We start from the raw sequence: 24,293 nt of genomic DNA, 5'->3' as shown, positions 1-24,293 counted from the left end.
TGGCGGTCTTCTTTTGAAAAGCTGGGTTGAGGCAGCGCAATCTCAGCTCCGTTTAGTGAAACGTTCAGAGCAATGAAACACTGGCGTGTAAAGCCAGGCTGCCGTGCAGAGCTCACCGTGCATGACGACGGAACTGAAAACAGCTGCAGTGCGTGGCGGGAATGAAAGCGTAAGAGCACCGGCGGAAGTCTAAGCAGTTGCGAGCTGTTCGGAGGGGCGCAGACGGAGAAAACTAAGTGGGAATTTTGTCATATTCCAGAGGTTTAGCCCCGCTCCCCGACTTATGGCTTCAAGTTCCAACATAGATATAGAGGGCGCGACCCAGCACCTTCGCGACATCTTGAAATTGGATCGACCCGGTAATTCAGCCGGTAGGTAACCGGGAAAAGGGGCAGGCGGATCCCCGTTAGCAGCGTTAGCTTCTGCTCGGCTAGCTGTAGCTAGCTAGCTGTTGGCTAACTTAGCTAGCTAGCTAGCTTTAGCGCTTCTCACTCATATACACTAAGCCAGGCCTCAGCAGTGCGAAGCTGATGTCTACGAGCCTTCGTCTGAACACCTATCGCTACCTTCTGCACAATAACAACCGACTAACTGCTCAAAGATGCACTGTAGTGAGTTAGGTTTGCTCGGGTGGCAGTTCCACTGAACAGATTCAGGCAGCACTCAGAGCTGAACAAGAACAGGGGGGAAACTCTCTGAGTTAGGCTTAGCTAAATCAGACTGACGCCAACATTTAGCCTGCTAGCTTAGCTAGTAAGCTAACCACTGTAGCAGCGCAGCAGTTTGGATTAGTTTGCTAGCTAGCTGACAGATACTGAAGCTGCCTCTGTTTATTAAAACAGTTAGTAGCACAAGCTAGATAGCTGTTTGTGTGTTTGCGTTAGCCAAGTTTGATTCGAGCGAAATTTGCCATGAAGGTTTTCTAGTTCTTATTTCCTGTGTATTTATATGTAGCCAGAGAGCCTCGCTAGCTAGCTAGCATGTCACATTTTGGAACAAGCCAATTTTGTCAGATAGATAAGTAGCTCGCTAGCTAGTTTCCCTTTCGTGAAAACGAAAGACTGTTACTCTGTCTGTTCTCATTTTGTACCATAAAACTAGCACAAGTGATGAACTTAAAGTCTTAACTAGTAGCTATAGCAAGTTCTAGCTAGCTATATTAACGTTAGCTAAATAAATAAATAATAAAAAAAGGTTGTGTGCTGACTCCAAGTTTGTGGATAATGTTTAGTAAAGACTTGAGTAACTGGAATGTAATATTTCAAGATTTTGAAAGTACAACCCTTTATCGTTATCTAATGCCAGGTAAAGACTGATGTGTGTTAAGGGCAGATGGACAGCCGTCAGTGGCAGCATCTGAAAGAAATGCTGTCCCGTCTTTTCACAGAGGCTTCAGCAAGTGAGAGTCAAAGGAAAACGTCCTTTAATGGAGAGCTGAATGGACTGATGGGAGCTGACCTCATTGGAACAGGAGTTCGGACTGCGATGGTGGAGCCGACCGCTCACAACTCAGATAAAATGAACACATTAGACTCTCAGACAATGTAAGCGCTCCAGTGTATTGATTGTATTTGAGGACTTGTGGCTGAAATTTAATTTCAAATGAAATGGGGTGTGATTATTTTCCTTTGATGTGTGTCTTTTATTTTTAACGTTTTAAAAGGGATTTTTTTAGATAAATATTTCACAAAGCAAGACAGCCATTCTGATGGGAGAAGAGCTAAGGCACCTTGCTGTTCAGCAGTCCTAGCCTTTTGTCAGCAGAATGTGTTGTATGCAGTAAGCTGTGAATGTCATCTGTTATTGATTTCTTAATGTAAACATCCTTTTTTCTCTCTTTCTAGTTCCCTATCTGGAGATGATGGCTCTACCTGCATTGCTATCACTGCCAGCAATGTGGAAATTATTGCCAGCCGAGACTCGAGTATTGACAGTAAAGCTCGAGGGAGCAACAAGGTATTGGAGTGTATATTTCTGTGATACAGGTTGTATCAGTTCTAGTCCAATGATGAATCTTGACGCTTATTGTTTCTGACTTCTTACAGGTTAAGATCCAACCAGTGGCAAAATATGACTGGGAGCACAAGTATTACTATGGTAATCTCATAGCAGTGTCTAACGCGTACTTGGCGTATGCCATCAGAGGAGGTAAGTGCATGTGCAGTTTTTATTTATTTATTTATTAAAGTTTATTAATTTATTTAGTTGTACATCGCTCAGCTCAAATTCTTGCAAACCCACGTAGGTTGAGCATCGATTGGCTCAGGCAAACCCATACTGTATCCAAATTAAGACAGCTGTGTGTGCATGTTTTAATAGATCAGAGAGCTCTCTATTGATCAGACACTTTACAGCCAAAATTCAGTCCCCCTCCCCCCTCCATTCTTACTTGTCAGTGATGGACTATGGTTGGCACTTTAAAATGTAAGTAAGAACCGAATAGGAAAAACATCAAGAAATACATTCGCCAGTGTAATTAAAAGAATTCTTATGAGAATGAAATATGCAGAAGTTGAACATAGATTTGGTTTTATTTTACTAGAAAGTTGGAATTGAGGGCTGGTTTTAAATTTGACAAAAATGTTTACAGTGTCCTAAACGTGAAATGCCAGTTGAATTGAAGGCAAACTTGGTTGTGCTTCTTGCGAAAACATAGTTGATTTCACTGGCTTGTATTTGATTTAGGGTGAAACTTTTAGTGGTGGCTCAGCGGTTAGAGCGACGGGATATCGATAACAGGGTTGTGGGTTCGATTCCCGGGCTTGGCAAGCTGCCACTGTTGGGCCCTTGAGCAAGGCCCTTTACCCTCTCTGCTCCCCGGGCGCTGGAGTTGGCTGCCCACCGCTGTGTGTGTGTGTGTGTGTGTGTGTGTGTGTGTGTGTGTGTGTGTGTGTGTGTGTACTCGCTGCCCCTAACGTGCGTGTGTGTGTACGTGCACCTTTACCTTTTATTTGTTTTTTTATTTAGTTAAAATCAGCCATTTTAGACCATCTATCTGTTAGGTTTTCTTGATCTATCTATTAGGTTCTCGTTGAATTCAGCAGCTTGTACCTGAGACCATTTAAACAGTTGCTGAATATCAGTGTAGGACATGCACCTCCTTTCCTTTTAACTGCCAGTGCATGATCTATAGTCATCGGTTGAAACATGAGTCACTGTTGATGTGACCGTGGAGAATGCATTATTTTCATGTTCTGGCCATTTAAGTCTTATGTTCACATTACAAACAATGCTATTAATTTAAGTAATAAATACATTACAATGAAGTAAGCCATAGTGTCCACTCATGCAGGCAAAACAATACATTTAAATAACTAATAACTAATGCATGAGACTTTGTCTGGCTAAATGGAAGTTCTGAGCTGTATATCTCCCTCCCTGTAGAGGTTCCAGAAGGAACTGACACCATAACATGTTTACCAACCAAAATATCCTTCCGTCACTTTCATCATCTGTTCCTGGCCTTGCCAGATCTGCCAATAATAAACGCATTCTATTGTCAGCTGACTTTTACATAAGAGTGTTGTAATGTTCAAACACATGGCATTTTAATTAACTTAAACCTTTCATAGGACCTGCCCATTAACTTGCCCTGCAACAACATCATTTCTGCATTGGATGCCTTCCTCACTCTGAAAGCCTTTCTTCTATTCAGTTTTTTTTGAGTGCATTTAAGAAATAGAAATGCCTGGAAAGATGGTGCACTTTGATGAATTTCTGGATCTTGGCGTGGAGGACTGAGGGGGAGGTTTTTTAGAGCAGGAATGCATCCTACGCGGAATACCTCCTCGTTGCGTGTAATGCTGGTTCACCCTCTGTCTTTATTGGTCAATTACAGTTGATGCACCATATGGACAAAAGTATTGGTTATTTTAAAAAAAATGTCCAGGGAAGGCTGTCTGATAGATTTTGGAGCGTTGCTGTGCGAATTTGATTGCATTCAGCTACAAGAGACTTGAAGTCAGTTTGTTGGCTGTTCGCTACCTCAGCTCTTCCCAAATGTATTGGAAGTAGCATCATCATTCCAATGAACGCTGTTCCACTGCTCCACAGCTTAATGATGGTGGGGGGCTTTATACCCCTCTAGCTCACACCTGGCATTAGGTTCATATTTATCTGCTCCAGAGAGTCCTATTGACAGTCCTTCTACACAGGGACTAGACAAGCTGTGTGTGCATTTGCACATTTGCGTCAGCAATGGGTGAAACTTGAAGTAGCTGAATGTGCTCATTAGAAGGTGTGCGTTCTTCCATAGTTTTATCTTTCCTTGCCTATCTACCTTGCAACCTCACCTTCTGACTTCTTCTTTTCAGGCGCCAACAACCATTCAATGATCCGGGTGCTAAGACTGGGCTCAACAGAGCGCACACTCCTTAAGGGCTTTACTGGGGCGGTCACAGATCTGGCCTTTGCCCACCTTGACTCCAACCTTCTGGGCTGTGTGGATGAGGCCGGGAACATGTTCATCTGGCAACTCTCCAGCCACAACAGCAAAATACAGTATCTTTTTCTACTAGAATGGGTTATGATATTTACCCATTAGGTTATATAGGATATAGTTAAGGACAGTTTGAGCTAGACTGTTTCATCTAGCATGCACAGTTAGAGTGCATGAACTTGAGTGATTTGGAGAAAAAAAGAAATTGCCTTGTTATCCTTTAACCTCATCTCTCAGAGACGAAGTGATTGTGCACATCCGGAGACCCGAGGACACGCTATTGAACTCCAATCGCAGGCTTATCTGGTGCCCCTTTATCCCTGAGGACAACGAAGAAAACCCAGAAGACTCTTGTCAGACCTTGGCTCTGCTGCACGAGGACCGGGTAAAATCTACAGTCCCACACATGCTCTTTATTTGCTTTTAAAGAGGCTGTTGACTAGTGCAAATAATGCAAATATTCCAGTGATTGTAAAGAATTGAGGTTTTTGATTGCTGGGTAAATGTAGATGCACACATGTATTGTAATAATAAGTGATTAGATTATACCTGAGTAGGCAGTGGTGGCTCAGCGAGTTTACTTGTTGATCCTCTCTGCTGGATATGAATGATTTATATGGCTGTATAGAACTGAAATGTTTGGACCTGTGGCAGGTTAAATTTCTCCAGCTGTCTCAGAAAGAGCAACCTCTACATCCTCTATTGTGTTGCCCATTATTGGTTGTAAGTCCCTACCATGGTGGTGCCGTTCGCAAACTTCAGAATTTTCACAAATGGGTGCTTGGAGATGCAGTCATCTGTGTAGGGATTGAACGACAAGGACAAAGGCCCTTGTGGCACTTCAGTGCTGAGTGTTTAGACGTCTGATGTGTTTTCCTAGCCGCACCTGCTGCCTCCTGTTGGTCAGGGAATCCATGATCAACCAGCAGATGGGATCTGGCCTGCTGGAGCTCTGGCAGAATGGTGTTAAAAGTGAAGCTCAGATCCTCAAACAGTACACTAGCACATGTCCCTATACTGTCGAGATGCTGTAACATAAAGTGCAGGGGCATGTTTACCACGTCACCCACGGACCCATTTGCTTTGTATGCAAACTGTAGTGGATCCATCAGAGGGTCAGTGTGGGTGTGTTCAGACCAGGTGTTTGAAGACCTAGTTTACCACAGAGGCCAGGGCAACCTGCCTGTAGTTCCTTAGTCTGTTTTTTGGGGGGCTGCAATGATAGTTGAGGACCTGAAGCCTAATAAGGGAAACCGAGGAAAGCCCCAATGACTGGAACTCTTTTCTTGAAGAGCTTTGTAACATCCTGCTCGTGGATTGAGAGACCTAGGATGGTGAAGGCTGGTTGGAGATTGTCCTATGTACTTTTAAACTTACAGTAGAACTCCTTCACTTGTGCTTTGGTTAACATAGTTCTCACAGAAGCGGTTTCATGCTTCTATCTAGTCCATCTGTAGCCTTTGCAAAAACAGTCCAATCTGTGGATTCGAAGCAGCCTTGTTGCTTTTTTTTTTTTTTTGTGTCCGCTGTTCCACCTCCTCACTGTTGTGACAACAGGCTTGTTGGTTTCGAGTTTTCTTCTCCTTTGCTTTTGCTGCGTCTCTGTCCACCTTTGGCTACTGAATGCTGGGTAGGTGTATGTACTGTTTGGGGTCACCTCCTCGCCTGGATGAGAAAGTGCTTGCAGTGAGATTGAAAAAAAAAAAACATTTTAGTGGACCGCTGTCCTACAGGTTCCTTAGGATAGTCAGATACAATGGAGTAAATGTGAAGGTGTATAAATCATTTATTTAAATTTATTTATTTGGCTCTAGTAAATGTATGCAGTCACCTAACAATAGCCGATTAAGGAGAGAAGTTGACTGCTCTTTTAATGCTTTCCATGTTTTCTTTCATTTTTTTATCTGCCTCTTGACATCATGTCTCTGCCTGTGCTTTATCTACCTGTAGGCCGAGGTTTGGGACCTTGACATTCTTCGCTCCAGCAACAGCATATGGCCTGTGGATGCCACAGACCTTAAAGAGGGCTTTATAACCATTAAAGGACACACAGCGGTAGGTGTTAATCTCTCTTCATTAGCTTCACATTTTGTTCTCATTTTCATTTGAGTTAATGAGCTACACCACGCTATAATTGCAATTTACAACACTACTTTAAGCTCAACATGGGTTTTGCTTTTCTGCAGCGCATCAGTGAGGGAGCTCTGTCCCCCGATGGCACCGTTCTGGCTACAGCCAGTCATGATGGTTATGTAAAATTCTGGCAGATCTACATTGAAGGACAAGACCAACCTAGGTACACGTAATTATACTGTCTTGGTTGTCATTATATATAGTGATAGTTTTCAAAAGGGGAAGCTGTATAAAAAAAAAATTCATTAATTGCTATTAACAGTTATTTAATACCAAGAGTTAACTAATTTGCAAAATGTTCATTATATGTCACATTTCCTATTTTGTTTAAACTTTATAGGTTTGTTTTTAGTACTGTTGCATATTGTCAATTATTCACTTCAATCGTCTTTTCTGTAGATGCCTACACGAATGGCAGCCCCATAACGGAAGGCCTCTCTCCTGCCTCCTCTTCTGTGACAATCACAAGAAACAAGACCCAGAGTATGTCACTGCAGTCCCTTCCCAAGCTAGCAGCTCCAGTTCAAACACCAGGAGCTTCATATTCTGATTAGAAACTTACTACCAGGGATTTACTTTATTGGCGATTTGGAAATGTGAACGCGGGGTTGTAAATGGTGCTTGCATATCCTAAGAGGCCAGGCTGAATTGGGTGTGTTGGCTGCAACTAACCTTTTTCTCTTTCTCTTTGCTGTGCTCTAGAGTACCATTTTGGCGGTTCTTAATCACAGGAGCAGATCAGAACCAGGAGTTGAAGATGTGGTGCACAGTATCATGGACCTGCCTGCAGACTATCAAGTTGGTTAATTTCCTGTGGAGACAGCATTCAGATAAACTACATCAAGAAAAAAACTAAAATCTTAGATCATGAGAATTCTCAGTTTGTGCTTTTGTCATTTGCTGTGTTCCAGGTTTAGTCCTGACCCGTTAAACTCAAGTGTCCAGCCCAGTCTGAAAGCTAGTCTGGATCTCTCTGCCGAGTGCCTCATCCTCTCAGACGTGCAGAGGAAGGTCTGCACCTTCTTCCTATCTATTATTTACAGTGCTGCTGTGAAAACGCTCTTACTCACACTGACTTTAATGGCCTGCCATTTAGAATGGCTTGCTATACAAACTGCATTACCTGAAATCACTTTAAATTTTAAAGTGACCTAAAGATCACTGCTGAGGCAGTCTTGTTGTCTGTCTGTGGATTGCTTTCAAATTGTTGAAGGTTTTAATTGCAAAAGTCTTGAAACTATTAGTAACAACTTACTTACAGTGCTTAAACCGGTGTTCAGTTCCTTATTTTCTGCCAAGTTTAATCTGGTTACTTCAGAGTTATTTACTAAAGCCAGTTGAAATCTGTACCAATTGGAAAGTACCAGAATGACACGACACAACTGGCTGCTGTTGGTTAAAGTTATGAATTTGGCTACTGCTTTTTGAGAATCCAGTAACTAGTCAGCCAAAACCTATTTCCAATTGGAGAAGGACCATTCAATTAACTTGCCTTCACGCTGCACTAGTGACAATTTGGATTACGTTGTCAGCTGTTGGAGGTGGTGCAGAAATGTGAAACGGAGGACATTGATAATTTAGCTAATTTATTTTGTAAGTGCTCTATGTATAATTAATATAACTGCATGTACAGTTATATTTAATATAACTGTAATGCATTACACTACTTCTGTTACAGGAGGAAAATCAGTTGCGTTTTACGATGAGTTTTTGTTGTCTCCAATATCACTGCGTTATCATTGGAGTCTGAAGGACATGGACCAGTCTTAGATCTGCATGCTGACTGTGTATTGATGTTGTGCAGGTTCTGTACGTAATGGAACTTCTCCAGGATCAGGACAAGGGCCGTGCCAGCTTCACGGCAGTTTCTGAATTCCTTCTTACTCACCCTGTACTAAGCTTTGGAGTTCAGGACGTGAGTCGCGCCCGTCTGCGCCACACTGAAGTACTTCCCCCAGATGAGGAGAGTGAAAGCATGACTGCTGGTTAGTTCTGTTTTATTGATTTTCTCAGTGTATCAGTTTTAGATCAAACCAGCTGATTGAAAATGTATTTTACGAAGTACATTTAAAGAGTCTAGAGCAGAATGAAACTGGGGTTGAGTTGTGTAATTCATTCCAGGCTAGCCTTTAAAAAAAAAAATACAGTCCAGTGTTTCATGATGCAGATTTTTGTGCAGAGACAAATTTACTTTTTTGGTGTTCACAGAGGGAAGCCAGGGGCCCTTGGAGTCCAAATCAGGAATCCAGATCAAGCTTTACTGCGTGCATACAAAGTGAGTCTATTGGATTGCCTGTTATTTCTACAGAAATCGAGCCAAACTATCATGTTTATCCCTGAGGCCTTGCATTCTAAATAAAATTCTCATTAGCCTGTACAGCTTAGGGCTTCTGCATGCATTTAGTGGATATTAATTCTAATCCTTTCATGCAGAGTCATGAAATTTTCATTGCATTCTGGGCTGTAATTGTGCAGTGTCTGAGTGTGAGCTGCAGTTTTGTAATCTTGGCTCCTGGCCCACAGGTCCCTCCAGGATGTGCAGATTTGGTTCCAGCCCAACCAGGGTGCTGCTGCCTCCCTCTTTATGCCTTCGTGCTCCAGCTCCCAGGACGGCTTTGGTACGGCCACAGCTTAATGCACACTTGATTACTTTTCTCCTGGCTCTAACCGCTAATCTCTCTCGTAATACCTGAACTGAGTGGAGCTTAGTTCCAGGATTTGTGTGTGCGTGCACCCGTGTCCTTTGCTCTGACTTCTGTGTTTATGCACTGCAGGTTTCGCAGATCCTCTGACCGATCTGAGCATGGAGGCTCTAAGCTCAGATAAGGAGTCCGGTGGGAACGGCTCGCAAAACGACCTGTGTAAAATCCCTGCTCTCCCGGCTCCCGCGGATTTCCTGAGTCCCGCTGGCTCCGCCATGCCGAAACTCATGACACCAGATGCCTTTATGACCCCCAGTGCATCTGTAAGCGCCTCATTCAGTCACCATTGCTGAGATATCAGTTAAAATATAAATACATTATTGGCAAAAGGTGCAGGTTGTTCTTTTTAGATGAATGCATGAATATTCAAATCTTAAGTGAACGAAAATGATTTGTTTATTATTAAATAAGTATTAATGTAATGAGCTTTAATAATCTTGCCCATCTGTTTGGGCTGTGTGCTTCATCAGGTGCCAGCGTCCCCTGGCAGCAGTGCTAGCAGCTTGACTATAGTGACAGCCATGAGCAGCTCAGACAGTGGAGCAAGGTGGGTGCCATGTTATTAGCAACAAAAGCTAGAGCTCAGAATAAAAAAATTGTTAGGAAAATTTGTTTGTGATTTTTGAAAGGGATGCTTCATCTATACAACATAACTTTAGCTAATGTAAGTACTTGATATGATAACCACTGTTTGTCATGTTAGCCTTGGTTGGACGAACAATCCTTTTATTAATATATATATATAAAATGGTACACTTTGTAAATGGTAAACTCTGCATCCTGTGATTCTTTTGCAGAGCTACGGAGGACCTTACCCAGAGTCCTAAGCTGTGTACAGATGGAGCCAGCAGCAGCCTTGCCCTTAGCACCAGCAGTCCAAGGTCCAGCTCCATCCTCATTTCAGGCCTTGGTGAAAACATCCAGGTAGTTTATTCAGTATGTACATAAATGGAAACAGCCTTAACATAAATAAACATAATAAACACAAGCCTTGTGCATCTGGCTTGTAACACACTCACTTGTGCAGGCTGACCGTCTAAATATTCTCCACAAGTGGGTGCTGTTAGTACTCAAATAACTTGAGCTTTGTACAAGGTGCACAACATGTTTGCCTACAGTTTAATTTGTCACTCAGTTTAACTTAACACCAAACTTAGCACCAAAAGCTATGTTGTTTTTTGTAAATTTATTTGTATATATATATATATGTGTGTATGTATGTATTTTTTTTTTTCCTTGAACACGAGCTAGTGTATATATGGGGTTTTGAAACCATTGTTTTTTGGGGTTTTTTTTGGCCCTCAACTTTAACTAACAGAAACCATTTGTAACACCTCTCTGTGCTGTTGGCTCTTGCATTTAGAGTTTCAAATCTCCAACACACTTTTAACCCCATTTGGCATCCTCTCTCCTTACCTCACATGCCTCTTTCCCATCCACTCAAGGGTTTCTCTCCTCCTCTTGTCCGCTCGCCCTCTCTTTTGCGTGAAGCCTCTCTGTTATGCGAGGCAGCCTCCTACACTCATGTGCTTCCCCTCCCTTATCCACTCCCCCCTCTGCAGGTGCTGCCCTCTCCAAACCCTCCCCTCTCCCTGGACCTGCAGGCCATTGAGCCCATCCTACTACCCCAGGCCTCCCCCACCAGGGCCCGTTCCCCTGACGTCATCTCCTCAGCCTCCACAGCCATGTCACAGGACATCCCTGAGATCGCCTCAGAAACTCTTCAGAGAGGCCTTGTGGGCGCAGCGGCAGCTGAGGCTCGTGACCCACTCCAGAGTCTCCATGCGGATAGTATGGCATCGGCTGCCTCAGCTCTGCATCTCTTATCGCCACGGAACCGCAACAGCTCAGATCTCAACCTTCTGCCGCTGGAGCTGGGCGCAGGGGCTGCAGACAGTGAGCAGAGGCTCAGCAATACGCCCTCCTTGCTGGAGACGGCTCTGTCGCAGGAAAATGCTGCTGCGGCAGCAGCTGCTGTCTCCTGCTCCGACAATGGTGCTAACCACAGCTGGCCTGCAGCCCCGGACATCACACGTGAAACACGCAACAGTCTGCGGGACAATGCCCTGGGAGACTGGTGAGAGACATGGTTACGCGATAATCGGCCATATTGTCAGATATCGCTGATTAGAAGCAAGATATGATTTTCATTTTTAAAAGCTTGAGATGATGTATATTTACATATAATGTACATATTGTATTTGCTGAATTCTTAAAATGCTTTCGCTGCTAAAGAGAAATTTCCCAGGTTGCTTGGCTGTTTCGGACTTTTGTTGGTTCTCTTATGTGAAGTGATGGGTCTAAAATATTAAGTGATGTTAATTATAATTTCAGCTCTAGAGAAGACCTGAAGGAAAGGCATATGTCATCCCCCTATCACAGGCGCACCTACCACCTAACCCAGAATGACAGCCAAGATGCCAGTGCAGAGCAGAGGTATGCAATTGTGAATCCACCAAGCAGCCTGTGTAGCATTCTTGGTTATAGTAATACATAAAATAACATTTAAGCATATATAGAGACATTTAAATGGTGTTCTCATTACATTTCATATAGTTACTTGTTTATTGGGATTAATTACCTAATTTTGGTAATCATTTAATATTCATGGATAAAATGGATGGGTGATTGATACAATCCACAATATTATTTCAATTGTTAAATGAGCCATCCAAAATTGTCAATATACCTGTTTCCCTGGGATGACTGACAGCGATCACGATGATGAGGTGGCCAGTCTGGCATCATCTTCAGGAAACTGTGGCTCCCGTGCCTCTCATAGGCTCCCTGTGAAGGACTGGAAAACCTCACCTCGTGGCTCTCCTAAGCTTAAGCGCAAGAACAAGAAGGATGATGGGTGAGCTGCCCTATTCCATGTGAAACCAACAAACATTTTCTATACTGTGTTAACTTATTAATGTTTCCCTTTCAGTGATTCTTCACAATCCAGGCAGGCAGATAACCAGGTAAGATCACAAAATGTAGCTGAAAAAGGTTTTTTAGTTACCAAAGTGATTGTGCAGTTACTTTAACCTTCTTTAGTTAACCAACCTGAAACATTTCCTAATGTCTAGAATTGTTTAAGTGGTACTACTAAAGCTGGTAATTAACTGATGAGTGGAATCGGGTGCATTTGAGCAAGGAAATTATCAGATTGCACTGGATACTGGCCCTTCAGGACCAGAGTTCAACGCCTCTGCTCTGGACTCTACACTCAGATTTAATTTTCATTTCATTACACAGAAGTATGCCCTAGTCTGTTATAGCACCATGATGAGGGCAAACTTATTAAAGTCAGGAATGTAAGGCTACTTGGGGAAGCCTTTTACTGTAGTTAATTTCTCTATGAAGGCTAAGATGATCTCCAGTATAACTGTACAGATATCAGCAGTGCCCGATGAGGCACTTTGGTGTGAAGTGTGTTTATGCGCATTTTATGCACATGTGTCTCTTGTTCTTGGTCTAGCTGAGTGCAGAGGTACAGGAGGAGCTGCTGCTGCTGCTGAGGAGCCAGCAGAGGGAGCTGGCAGAGCTGCGGCAGAGCCAACAGGAGCTGCTGCAGAGGGTCACGGGCCACATGGATGCTGTTCAGAGCTCCATTATGGCCCATGTTGAGCATGTCTTGCTTACTCAGCAGGAACAGGAACGTATCCTTCTGTTAGAAGCCATTAAATGTAAACGAGCTAAGAGTTAAAGACAATCTGGACCTTTTTTTTGTTGGAAGCACCCTGCTGTAATTATTGTAACTTTATATTAAATAAGTTAAATAACTTCACCTAATGTTTTTGGGTGCTTGTTTTTCAATAATATTTGGTGGTTATTCCATGACTCCCTATTGTACAAGAAAGGAGAATGGAGAGGGTGTTGGCAGAGGGACATGCGCGTAACCAGCAGCTTCAGGAGCACATGGCCCAGCAGCTGGCACACACTCTGGGCACAACGCTCTCAAGTCGCCTGGACAAAGTTCTGCGCGAGGAGATGAAGAAGACTGTTCCACAGAGTAAGAGCCATCTGTTGACTATCACCATTCAGAGCTTCACTAGCTAGTAACATTTTTGAGGATTGTGTAGAATAGTGAGCAACAACTTCGATTCCCAACATATGAGCCATATGATGTTCAGCTGTGGTTTACATACATTTACATTTAAGGCATTTAGCAGACGCTCTTATATCCAGAGCGAGTTACAAAAGTGCTTTGCTATTTACCCAAGAATAATCTCTGCTAGTTTGAATAGGCTAAAAAGATAGAAAGCTAAAATATACATCTAAGTTTAGACACTGCCAAACACAAGGCAATAAGGTGACCACTTTACTATTCGCCCAAGTATTCTCGGAAGAGGTGGGTCTTCAGTCTGCGTGCGACAGCGAGCGACTCTGCTGTTCGGACACCCAGGGGAAGTTCGTTCCACCACTTTGGTGCCAGGACAGAAAAAAGCCTAGACGCTTCCCGTACTTGAAGCTCGAAGGGCTCTTGGTGTGGATCAGCTTTTGACCATTGCCATACACCGATATTGCAGGGCAAAAATCCTACATACAAGGTCTACTGTACATGCAACCACTTAGCTTTTAAATAGATAAAGAAAAGCATGAACCCTTTTAAATTTTGGTAGTGATTTTGATTGACTACAGCTGATTTGTTTAACAGCGTTAATTGGATTGATCAACACACAGTACAATGGATAAGTCCAAGTAGCTCAGTGCAGATCTGAGAAGGATAATCAGTCAGGAATGTCCCTTGGAGCCGTTTCTAAACACCCGCAGAGTCCAAGATCTTCAGTTCAGACATGGTCTGGAAGAAGATTCAAATGGTCACCTTTCATCCAAGAGGAAATTGGGTTGGATGGTTAGGAACAATGCAAGATCCACCCCAGCACAGGCCTGCCATCAACTATAAGCTGAGAAATGAGAGACTGCCAAAAAGAAGCCTCTGCTCCAAAATCAGCATCTTTTCAGCTTGAGCAATTTTGCTAAGTTGACCACATGGACAAATTCTTCAGAATCTTCTCAAATCATCAGCTAAATGGTTGTAACAAAGATTTCCTAGTCCTGATCTCAACCCTAAAATCGGGGTCTCTTCCATTTCTGCCAAAATGACTGGTCTAATGTCCAACCAAAATACTGGGCATTCTAGGAGGATTAAACAGATATTTGGGTATTTTGTGTTTGGTTTTGGGGGAAAGAAATCATAAAAGGTTTGCTTTGATGATTGTATGTAAACATAGGATCACAGCTGTGTTTGAGGGACTGATGGAGTATCTGCTTTGTAAGGTGTGATGGTGATGTTCACTGTATTGCAGCTATTTCCAAGAGTCTGGAACCGGTGACTGGGCAGATGAGCAACACTATTGCTGCTAAGCTGACTGCAGTAGAAGGAACACTAAAGGAAAATGTCATCAAAGTAGTCAAGTCTAAGGTCTGTTGTATTCTGCATGATTCTCTGAATGTTTAGCAGATCAGAGGTGTATAAATAATGGGTATAACTATAAATCTTTCAAAACCCACATTTGTACAAAAAGACATGAAAGTTGGTCACTAGCCTCTTCTAATAGTTTCTTATCTTTCTATCATAATGTTAAAGTATCTTGCATTTTAATTGAACAGGAGCTACTTCTACATTTTAATACTTTCAGAAGTGCAGTCCCACTGGTGGGACTGTACCATCCACAGACCAGCCACTGCTAGTCCCACCAGTGGGAGGCAAACAGTGTTGGAACGTTCAGCTTTGAATGTTGATGCAAGCGTCAACTTCAGTTCTACTCGATCATCCAGTATCTACTCGTTTATCCTCCCACAATCTAAAATATCTTTCTAAAATGCATCCAGTACATGGTGACACCCGAAGCACACGTCTACGATGATTGATTTAAGTTAGCCTGTTGGGTTGAATTGAGGGCTGTATCCTTACACCCTTGGCCGTTAATATTTCATACTACGGGATATTTATCCGGTAAATGGCATGCAGCAGGCTAGCCAAAGCTGAACTAGGGCTAAATCTGGCATTGTTCACCACTCCCCAGGCTGCAGTAATTCACGACATTGTAAACAAGCACGGCTTGCTTTTTCGTGGGTTTCAGAGTTTTTGTTTGTTTCTCCCTCTGGCCTTTTCTGTTTATCGAAGTACATGCATCAGAAGGCATGAAGTGTAAACACTTTATTAAAACATGCAACAACTAAAAAAAAAAGGAGGACCATTGTGCAGATGTTAACGCATAACAATGACATTCCATAACTGCTGCTATGCAGATGTTAAAAGACCTCACTTTGCAGAGCCTGAACTTTTTTAAAATAGTGTTTGTCGGAAGCTTTGCACCACCTACTATTATGCGCTGGCTAATATCTCCTAAGGAAAAAGCATTCATATGTTAACAAGAAAATTTTTGTATAAACGAACACCTTTCCCTTTTATGCCTCTGCAGAATACAACGGATGCAATCGGCAGGGCTGCAGCTGAGGCCATGCAGGGTCCCATCCAGGCAGCCTACAAAGATGCCTTCCAGAGCATTGTGCTCCCTGTGTTCGAGCGTGGCTGCCAGTCTATGTTTCAGCAGATCAATGACAGCTTTAAACAGGGAACCCACGAGTGTAAGAACCATTAAGTCTGATCAGAACCCAGCTTCTCGGAAACCCATTTGTAACAAAACAAAGCCTGCACAGTCTTCCTGTGGAGTCGTTTGTTTATGTGTGGAAAGAGAAACAAAATTAGTATATTAGGGCATTTAACAGATGGTTTGTCATGTTCATATACGAGAGGTTAAAATTAAAAAAAAAAAAACCTTCTTACAATGGTGGAGGTTTTTTTATATTGGACCTTTTGTGTACACAGACTATTGTAAATAGTGACAGTTAATGTTTTAATTGGTGGATTGTATTACACCTCTAACCCCCAACAGATATTCAGCAACTTGAGACACATGTCAAGAACAGAAAGCAACGTGAGCAGGATGCCCGAGACCCTGTGATTGGTCAGCTTCAACAGATGATTGACACACTGCAGAGTTCTCAAGATCAGCTGGCCACCACAGTGGCAGCCAGTGTGCGCTCTGAGGTTCAGCATCAGCTCCACATGATTGTGGGAAAGTAAGCCATGCACATATATGCACGTGCGCGCACGCTTGCACGAACACTTGATTTCTGACTGAAGGTGGAAGTCACGACTTATTGAAATTTCAGCGAAGGACACATCTTATATTGAGGCTTTCTTTTTTTTTTTTCTTTTCCGTTCTCATGATAATCTGTGCTCTAGAGGTACAGATTGATTTGATGCTTAAGGCAAAGCATAAATAGTTGGTATGCAAAAGCTTGCTTAAGCCTGGATTTAATTTCTGCAAATAAAGTCAGTTAGTCTTTCTCACAGCATTTTGCTTTATGTAGTATTACACTGGAGTTGGAGACACTTATTAAAATCCCTTCTTACAGTGTGTGTTCTGTGGCTGCAAAAACAATTTATAATTGCAGTTTTGTACTAATTTGCTTTTGTATTCTGTTAGCGTGGCTTTAAGTAATTACTGCTTCAGCCTTATGAATACTAAAACAGTGATTCCATCTGGAGCCATTACAGAGTGTAAATCCATGTGGTTTTGTTCTGCTGTAAATACTAAACTTGGTGTATCATATTCTGGGCTCTCTAGACTTCTAAATCAGCCAGTTAGCTTTCGGCATGAAAAAAATATAGGTTTGTAAAATTCTAAACAGAGCTTGTATAGCCCCCCCCTCTTTTCTTCAGTAGATCATTTCAGTGTATGACTTTATTTCTGACTGTTTCAAAAAAGCATTGTTATTGGGGCTCGCCAACTAATTAACATTATTGATGACTGATAATAAATCATCGTTGGCAACAAATCTTATCGATTAGTTGGCTCAATGATGTTTGCACTTGCCGATTTACATCATATGATTGAAAGAGGGAAAATTCAGATGACTGAGACTGCAGTGTAGGCTTCTGCAGAACCCAAAAAATCTTTTGGGTCTCTCAAAACTAAATTAAACAAAAGCTTCATTTCATCATTAGAGGACAAATAGTGTTAATAGAAATGCAGAGTTTTTGTAGAATCAGCTGAGCCGAAAGTATTTATGTACAAGACAATCACATATAATTTGTCTTTGTTAATTCAGTACCTTTCACAAGAAAGCAACATTTTTATTGAGCAGTCCAGATCGGTTCTGTTGTTTTGTTGTTTTTTTGACTAATGGTGCTGTTTGAAAGCACATTATGCAAAATACCAGTAAAACTTTTGTTTTAATTGGAAATATTAAAGACTAATGACACTTTCAACTAATCAGACATGATAGACCAAAAACTGATTAAGGAAGTAGTTGTTAGTTACAGTCCTAATTATACTTGCTAGGTCTTAACTTTGGTTTACACTGACCAAAAGCTCATGTCTAATAGTGTGGCGCATGCATTAGCATTTCTTTGAACATATGCATTCACAATTACAGTGATCGTTATACTAAGGATACTTGGTATCTACCTACCTTCTTTCCATGATCCAATGACCTCTGACACCTGTGTTTTGTGTTTGCAGTCTGCAGGACTCAATCCTGACACAGGTGCAGCGCATTGTAAAAGGCGAGGTGAGCCTGGCCATGAAGGAGCAGCAGGCGGCTGTTACCTCCAGCATCATGCAAGCCATGCGCTCAGCTGCTGGGACTCCTGTTCCCTCTGCCCACCTAGACTACCAGGCCCAGCAGGCCAGCATCCTGCAGCTGCTGCAGCAGGGCCAGCTGAATGAGGCCTTCCAGCAGGTGAGAGACCAAGTTGATGTGTTGAACACATTAAAATGCTCAAGCATTAAGATTTGAGCATGCCAGGTACCACAGGATGTCTTGTGTGTTCTATGCTTTGACTGTTCAGATCTGTTGTGGCAGCATGAAGGGGACCTACTTGGTATTACACAAATGGTGTTCTGGCTGATTGGTGTATGTAATGAATGTAGTTCATCATGCACGCTTGACTGTGATGGAGAGATTGATTTGCTTTACAAAAACACAACTTTCTTCTTCCTCCAGGCATTGTCTGCAGCTGATTTAAACCTGGTGCTGTATGTATGTGAGACCATCGACTCGCAGCAAGTGTTTGGCCAGAACCCATGCCCTTTACACCAGGCGGTGCTGCTCTCGCTCATCCAGCAGCTCTCCACCAACCTAGCCACGCGCACTGACCTCAAGATCAGGTTAGTCTGCCCATACACTCGCACTGTGTCTAGCCCTGAGGATTCAGAGTCAGTTTTACACTTCAAATAGGAAATCTGAACACAATCCAGTTTTTTTTTTGCTCTATACCACCCCTGTAAATCCTCTAAACTGTTTTCCATCTGCTCAACATACCCCTGCATACAAAGTAGTCTGAATTTAAATACTTAATCTTTTGGAAAATTTTTAGCCAATCTTATATTGTATATTTTACTTTTGCCCAAATATGCTGAATTCAGCAACTAAACAGTAGTGGTGTATTAAAATGAGTAGGAGCCACTTGCAATTTGTAAAAAATATAAGCATATTAGCAGGATGTTATACAATGGGATAAAAAGTAGACTTCCCATTAATGATCCTGTACATGGCGATGACCTTGAAATGAATGACCGCTGGGCTGGAGCTCCCAGGTACGTCAGGCAGTCTGCGTTGAGTTGCACTGAGCTAGGCTTATTAAAGCTCTCTTCAGGCTGACCAGGCTAGATATGTGTGCTGAGGGAGAACGGCCGTCCTCCCTCCAATCACAGCCTAATGTTCTTCTCACACGCTGCCAAGTCCCTTTACTGCTCTGAAAGAGCTATAGAAGCCAAGGCCATCTCTGGATTCCACCCATGGAGACAGCTGTATGATACTGCCCATATGGTCCTACATTACTGTTTGCGTGCCACTGTACCTAAAGAGCGTAGTGCACAAACATTTGCCCCCCCCCCCAGTCAGAAGCAGTGAGATCTCCAAAAGGCAAATCTGAAGGTGAAACATAAGGTTTCAGTCCTTAATTAGCTTGTTAGGGCTATGGCCTGATAAGTGTTGGAAAAAGCTAGGTGATGTAGATTTCAAAGCTTCTCATACTGTTGTACCATTGCCCCAAATATCAGCAATGGCTGCTTTTCTAAGCAGCTGCCTAGAAAGAATGACCGCTGGCGGGAACTGTGGAGATCAAGTTAATATTTGGAAGAGAGTAGCTCATAGGATTGCTAAAAAGGCAAATCAGAAAAAAGAAAGATTCAGCAGACTGATGGTGGTGGTGTGGTGTTCTACTGTGCTGTGACATCTCAACAAATGAAATTCATGGATGGGTCATCAGAAGTAAACCTTTCCAGTGTGCTCATTACAGAAATCAGTCGTTTTTAGAGGAACATCTAAACAAGCGGGACGCATTTTATAAACAAATCCTGCTGACTAATTTGATTTGTAGAACTTTTGGCTTGCAGAGTTTTCTTTAAAAAAAACAAAACCAAAAAAACACCCCTCTGACCCACCCCGGTGCTTAACATTTAATCATGCTTTGGGCATTCTTTAGAGCCACAGGGAGTGTTTAACAAATAGAAGGATGGCATCTGTAGAACGATAATGTTTTTAAACACGCCTCAAATTCCACAGTGAACTACCTCAAGAGGTGCAAGCTGAATGTTTTGCCATGCAAGAGGCTCTATAATGTCACAGAGCTAGAAGCCAGGGGTGCCCAAACTACTGCATTCCACTGTATAGCTTTGGCAGCTGTAATATGTGGTTGGGGTGCTGACAAGTACAGAGCTAGAACAGTAATAAAGTGTTGAGTCATATGTTTTGGCTTTCCCTAATTGTCTGTCCTAATTAGATCAGCTCTTGTGTAGCAGGGTTTGATGTGAAATACGGGGTCAGAATGTGAACAGCACATTTCCACAACACGAGGCTAATGGCTCTTAAGCCTGAAGATTACCATTGAGAACACAGCAGCAAGGGTTTAAACGCATTGAAACAGGCCCTACAGATGTGGAATCAGAACAGTCTGATACAGGGCCTCTGAGCTTAGCCATCTGGAACAGGACATGGCACACAGCAGTTGGAAAGTCAATCATTTTTATTATTATTATTTGTATTTTTTTCTTATTATTATTTCTTTCATCATAAGTGTTTGTAACGTAATTAAGTTGACCTCTGTGTGACATGCAGTGTAAAATGAGGAAGATGCCAAAGTCGTTGCACTTGAAAGGCAGATGATGAATTTCACCCTGTATTCGGACAGGTGGCATTTTTACTAATCCTTAACCAGGTTTTATCGAGGGGAAACAAAGAGAAGTGGGGGGGGGGGGCTTTGTCCCAGAATAGCTTTTAAGCAGCCGCAAACAGCCTCTGCTAGTACAGCTGTTAAAGTAAGTGTGTGTGTTTTAATCAGGACATATCAAAGATCACCACCACTTCTCCTATCCAATATTAATTGCTGGAGTGCTGTCTCAGTGGAAAGGGCCTCTCAAAAGTAATGAGATTAGGCTTCAAAGCAAACTAATAACGATCTGAAAAGCAGAGATTAAAGGAGCTTGCTCTAATCGGAAAAACATGATGGAAATTATAGGAATTCTGTAATATACGATTTCTTTAAATTTACTTTCAAGTCTTTACTTTATTTGCCCTTTTCCAAGTTCAGCTTTGCTTTTTTTTTTTTTTTTTTTAAGCTGTTTGCAATAGACCAGTCAACCAAGAATTATTTTAAATAGCTGAACTTAACTAACATAAGTGGTTTCTCCAAAATGCCACTTTTAAGTACTACTGCAATTTGCAATTCAACCCCTTCTTGACCAGTGTCTTTAGTACTTAGAGGAGCACCCTTTTGCTGCTATGACCCGCTGCAAACGTAATGCATAGACAGACACCAGCTTCTGGCATTTTTCCTGAGGAATGGGCTAAGAGTACTTGTGGGCAGTGGCTCCACTTGACTAATATATTTGGGTTTCCGTACTTCAACCATCAAAGATCCATCGAAGAAGAATGAAGCATATTCTGAAATAAACGAAAATGAAAGCATAATAATAATACCTTTTGTGAGGAAGCTGAAGCTTGAGTGTCATTGGGCCAGTGACCCCCCCCAAGCATACAGTACTTCAAAGGCTTCAAGGCTTGATTTGGAAGATGTTCTAGAACTTGAAGAGATGATCATTTAGAAATATTCATTTCATTGGGGGAGGTTTTGGGTCATGGTATCAAAATTGGTATCGTGAATCCAAGAAATTCAGTGGTATTGGTACTGATTATCTAATATATCCGGTATCATGAGCTCCCTAAGCAGCAATAGGTGCAACTTAAAGTAGCTGTCTGCAAACATTTGCACATGGTGTATATCGTTTCTGCTGTGGTTGCTTGTTCCAAACGGCACCACTAGTGCTGAAGTGTACTGGACATCAGTTTGATCCACTGTGACGTCTTTGGGTGGTGATTTGTAAGTGTTATCAAATAATGATAAAGATTTGCTGTGTTCTCGTGATGATAGTTGTGCTGTAACTCTGTCCTTGTGTGTCATTTTTATATTTGTAGTTATCTTGAGGATGCTGTGATGAACCTGGACCATGGGGACCCGGTCACCAGAGACCACATGAGTGCAGTGTTGTCCCAGGTGCGGCAGAAGCTGTTCCAGTTCCTCCAGCAGGACCCCCACAGCCCCCTTAGCAAGCGTGCCCGCCGCCTCATGATGATGCTGCAGGGTCTGGTCAGCCACTAGTGCCCTGCACTTCCATTTGACCGATGTGACCACACCTCCATGCCGCCTCCTGCAGTCTCTGCGACGTTCACGTGCTTCTGCACTGCCCCCTCCGCCTGTATAGCTGCCCACGCTTCGCTCAGTAGCTCAGATGACCCGGAGTGGCTTGCATGACGGGAGTTGTAGTCCAGACCCAGAGACTGTGTAATTTTTCTTTATGATGACACTGCACTACATTTCCTTTCAAGCCCTCAAGATTTGACAACAGACGATCCTTGTGGCACTTTTGATCCAGACTTTTTTTTTTTTTTTTCCCCTCTTTATGTCCCCCCCCCCCAAAATATGGAAAAGGTTTGTCCCCACCAAACACATGATTTTGTTTTTTTGTGCATCTGGAGCCTTTGTGTTAAACATCCTCACAATACCAAGACTTGTAGCACTGATTTTTGTGATTTCATTTCCTAATCGAATGTTAGTTGTGTTGTGGAGAAATTTTCATATCTCAGCCAGCATTGCGCAAGATCCTATTCAGCATGGTGATGTGCTGTGTATGATGTATAGGCCACATGTGATTCCAGAAATTCAGGTCTTACCACAAAAGCAGATTGTCGCGTTAAAGGAAGTTTTATGCCAAAAAGGAACTCTTGGTTAGTTTTTGGAAGTTCTCAGATGTTAAACTGGGGCAGTTATTTGGCTGTTCGTTAGCTTGCAGTGCTCCTATTGGGTCTCCAGATGTGCCATTTATCTGCAATGATATTATCTGACTGTTTTGTATGCTGGTTCTGTGGTCTATGTGGGTGGTGGGGTTTCCCCTCCTTTCCCCTCCCCTCCTCCAACTCTTCCTGAAGAGCACTGATTCTCCATCCTCTTTTAACACAGATTTTGTTTTGTTGTTCCCTCTCTGCCCCCGTTTGCTTGATTGTTGGGCAAACTAACTGAAAAGCGATGTTCAGCTGTTGACTGATTGTATTTGTTTCAAACGGAGCACCGTTAATACAATTGGAAATGCTATTAAGTCAGGAAGAAAGGATACTGCTTGGTCAGTGAAGTAAGGACACCTTTACAGAAAGTGCCTTATCAGCCATTTGCTAGACATTGGTAATCTGCTTCTGGATTCCCCATCAGATTGGGCTGTATAGCTTTTTGTGTGAGCTGAATGTCAGATCCAATGTCCAATCCCTATGCATAACACACCACCCCCCCCACCCCCCACCCCCCCGTTAGGGAAGGCTCTAATTGGGATAGCCAGGAATGTTAAGGAAATATTAGGTTTCAAGTGCTCTAAAAAGATTTGTTGGGGTTGTTCCTGTTGTCCCCCACCCCCCACCTCTTTACTCCTGCTTTACTCCTGTTCCATACTGGATATACCTAAGCAGTAATTAATCATGGGGATCTTGAGCAACTCTTAGGGATATGCTAAGCTGAGAATGCTTGCATGCTACTGAGAAAAGCCATGTGTATTTGGATTAAAATGCTCTTTTGCCACAAACGTTTTCCACCCTGATAGTGTTGGCCATTAAACATAGGTTCAGTTGTAAGACCCACGTTTATCTAATGTAATTTCCTTTCGTTAAGTCATTTATATTATGACTTTGTAGAGCTTTCATGCATCACCCCTTTGAAAAAGTAAAACACAGATGGTCCGTGGTCAAATGACCTGGGTTTGTTTAGTTTGTATCTGTTAAGAACATCCCTCTTGTCAGCAACAATGAAGACTAACCTTGTTCTGCAATGTTAGGCAGGTAATTGCAGTGTAAATAAAATAAAACATGGTTTTGATGCTCTTGAAATACTGTTTTAGTAATGTTTAATATTGATCAGGGTTAAGCATCAAAATCATATAGACGTGAATGTCGGAGGCTTGCACATAAACGCTCTATTAAACGTCTTGTTTTTCCAAGTTCGCATAGAAGACCTAGCTCTCGTTTTGTTTGTCTGACAAATATGGATCATTTGTAATTTTTCCATTGTGTTTGGAGTTACGGTCCCTGTGTTTTGGATTATTATGTTGTATATTTTACAATTATTTCTTTTACCCTAGACGTTTTGGAATAAAAAAAAAAGAAAATACTGTTCAGTAAAACCTTTGGTCATTCATTTTTGCTTTGAAAACATTGTTCAGCATCTGCTGAGTAGACACAAGCTATGAGACAGGAATCTTAAGCAAGCTTAATTCAAGAGGACAACACCGTCCTCTGAGTGGTGGCTGTGCTTCAAGCTATGCGAAATACTCTGTGATAAGACTGGAAACTCCTGTCCACATAGGGCTGGTGTGGTTAAGAATTTATATTGTGTGTGTGTGTGTTTTTCCTCTACTTTGTGACACTCCTTCTTCAGCCATGGACTTCAGTTCCAGCAGACATCTTTGGTGCACTTA

At 42.4% G+C, this 24,293-nt stretch overlaps 1 protein-coding gene across 1 annotated transcript; it reads left to right on the top strand.

Moving 5' to 3' along the window:
* Positions 1-175: 175 nt before the first annotated feature.
* On the top strand, positions 176-23,981 carry edc4 (enhancer of mRNA decapping 4). Its single transcript, XM_072695370.1, has 29 exons — positions 176-371; positions 1,388-1,544; positions 1,845-1,956; positions 2,046-2,148; positions 4,314-4,500; positions 4,676-4,823; positions 6,389-6,493; positions 6,625-6,734; positions 6,971-7,054; positions 7,274-7,369; positions 7,483-7,582; positions 8,376-8,556; positions 8,780-8,846; positions 9,095-9,189; positions 9,346-9,536; positions 9,744-9,820; positions 10,071-10,197; positions 10,836-11,350; positions 11,608-11,709; positions 11,987-12,130; positions 12,206-12,239; positions 12,740-12,920; positions 13,118-13,273; positions 14,571-14,686; positions 15,690-15,855; positions 16,164-16,350; positions 17,799-18,018; positions 18,283-18,446; positions 21,754-23,981. Exons 1-29 carry the CDS (start codon positions 284-286, stop codon positions 21,935-21,937), a joined length of 4,197 nt encoding a protein of 1,398 aa, XP_072551471.1. The 5' UTR covers positions 176-283; the 3' UTR covers positions 21,938-23,981.
* The last annotated feature ends 312 nt before the right edge of the window (positions 23,982-24,293 follow it).

This window comes from Salminus brasiliensis, chromosome 13, assembly GCF_030463535.1.
Source record: "Salminus brasiliensis chromosome 13, fSalBra1.hap2, whole genome shotgun sequence".
NCBI classification, from domain to species: domain Eukaryota; kingdom Metazoa; phylum Chordata; class Actinopteri; order Characiformes; family Bryconidae; genus Salminus; species Salminus brasiliensis.
Note: the sequence above shows the minus strand (reverse complement) of the source record. Positions and strands in the feature narration are given on the sequence as shown.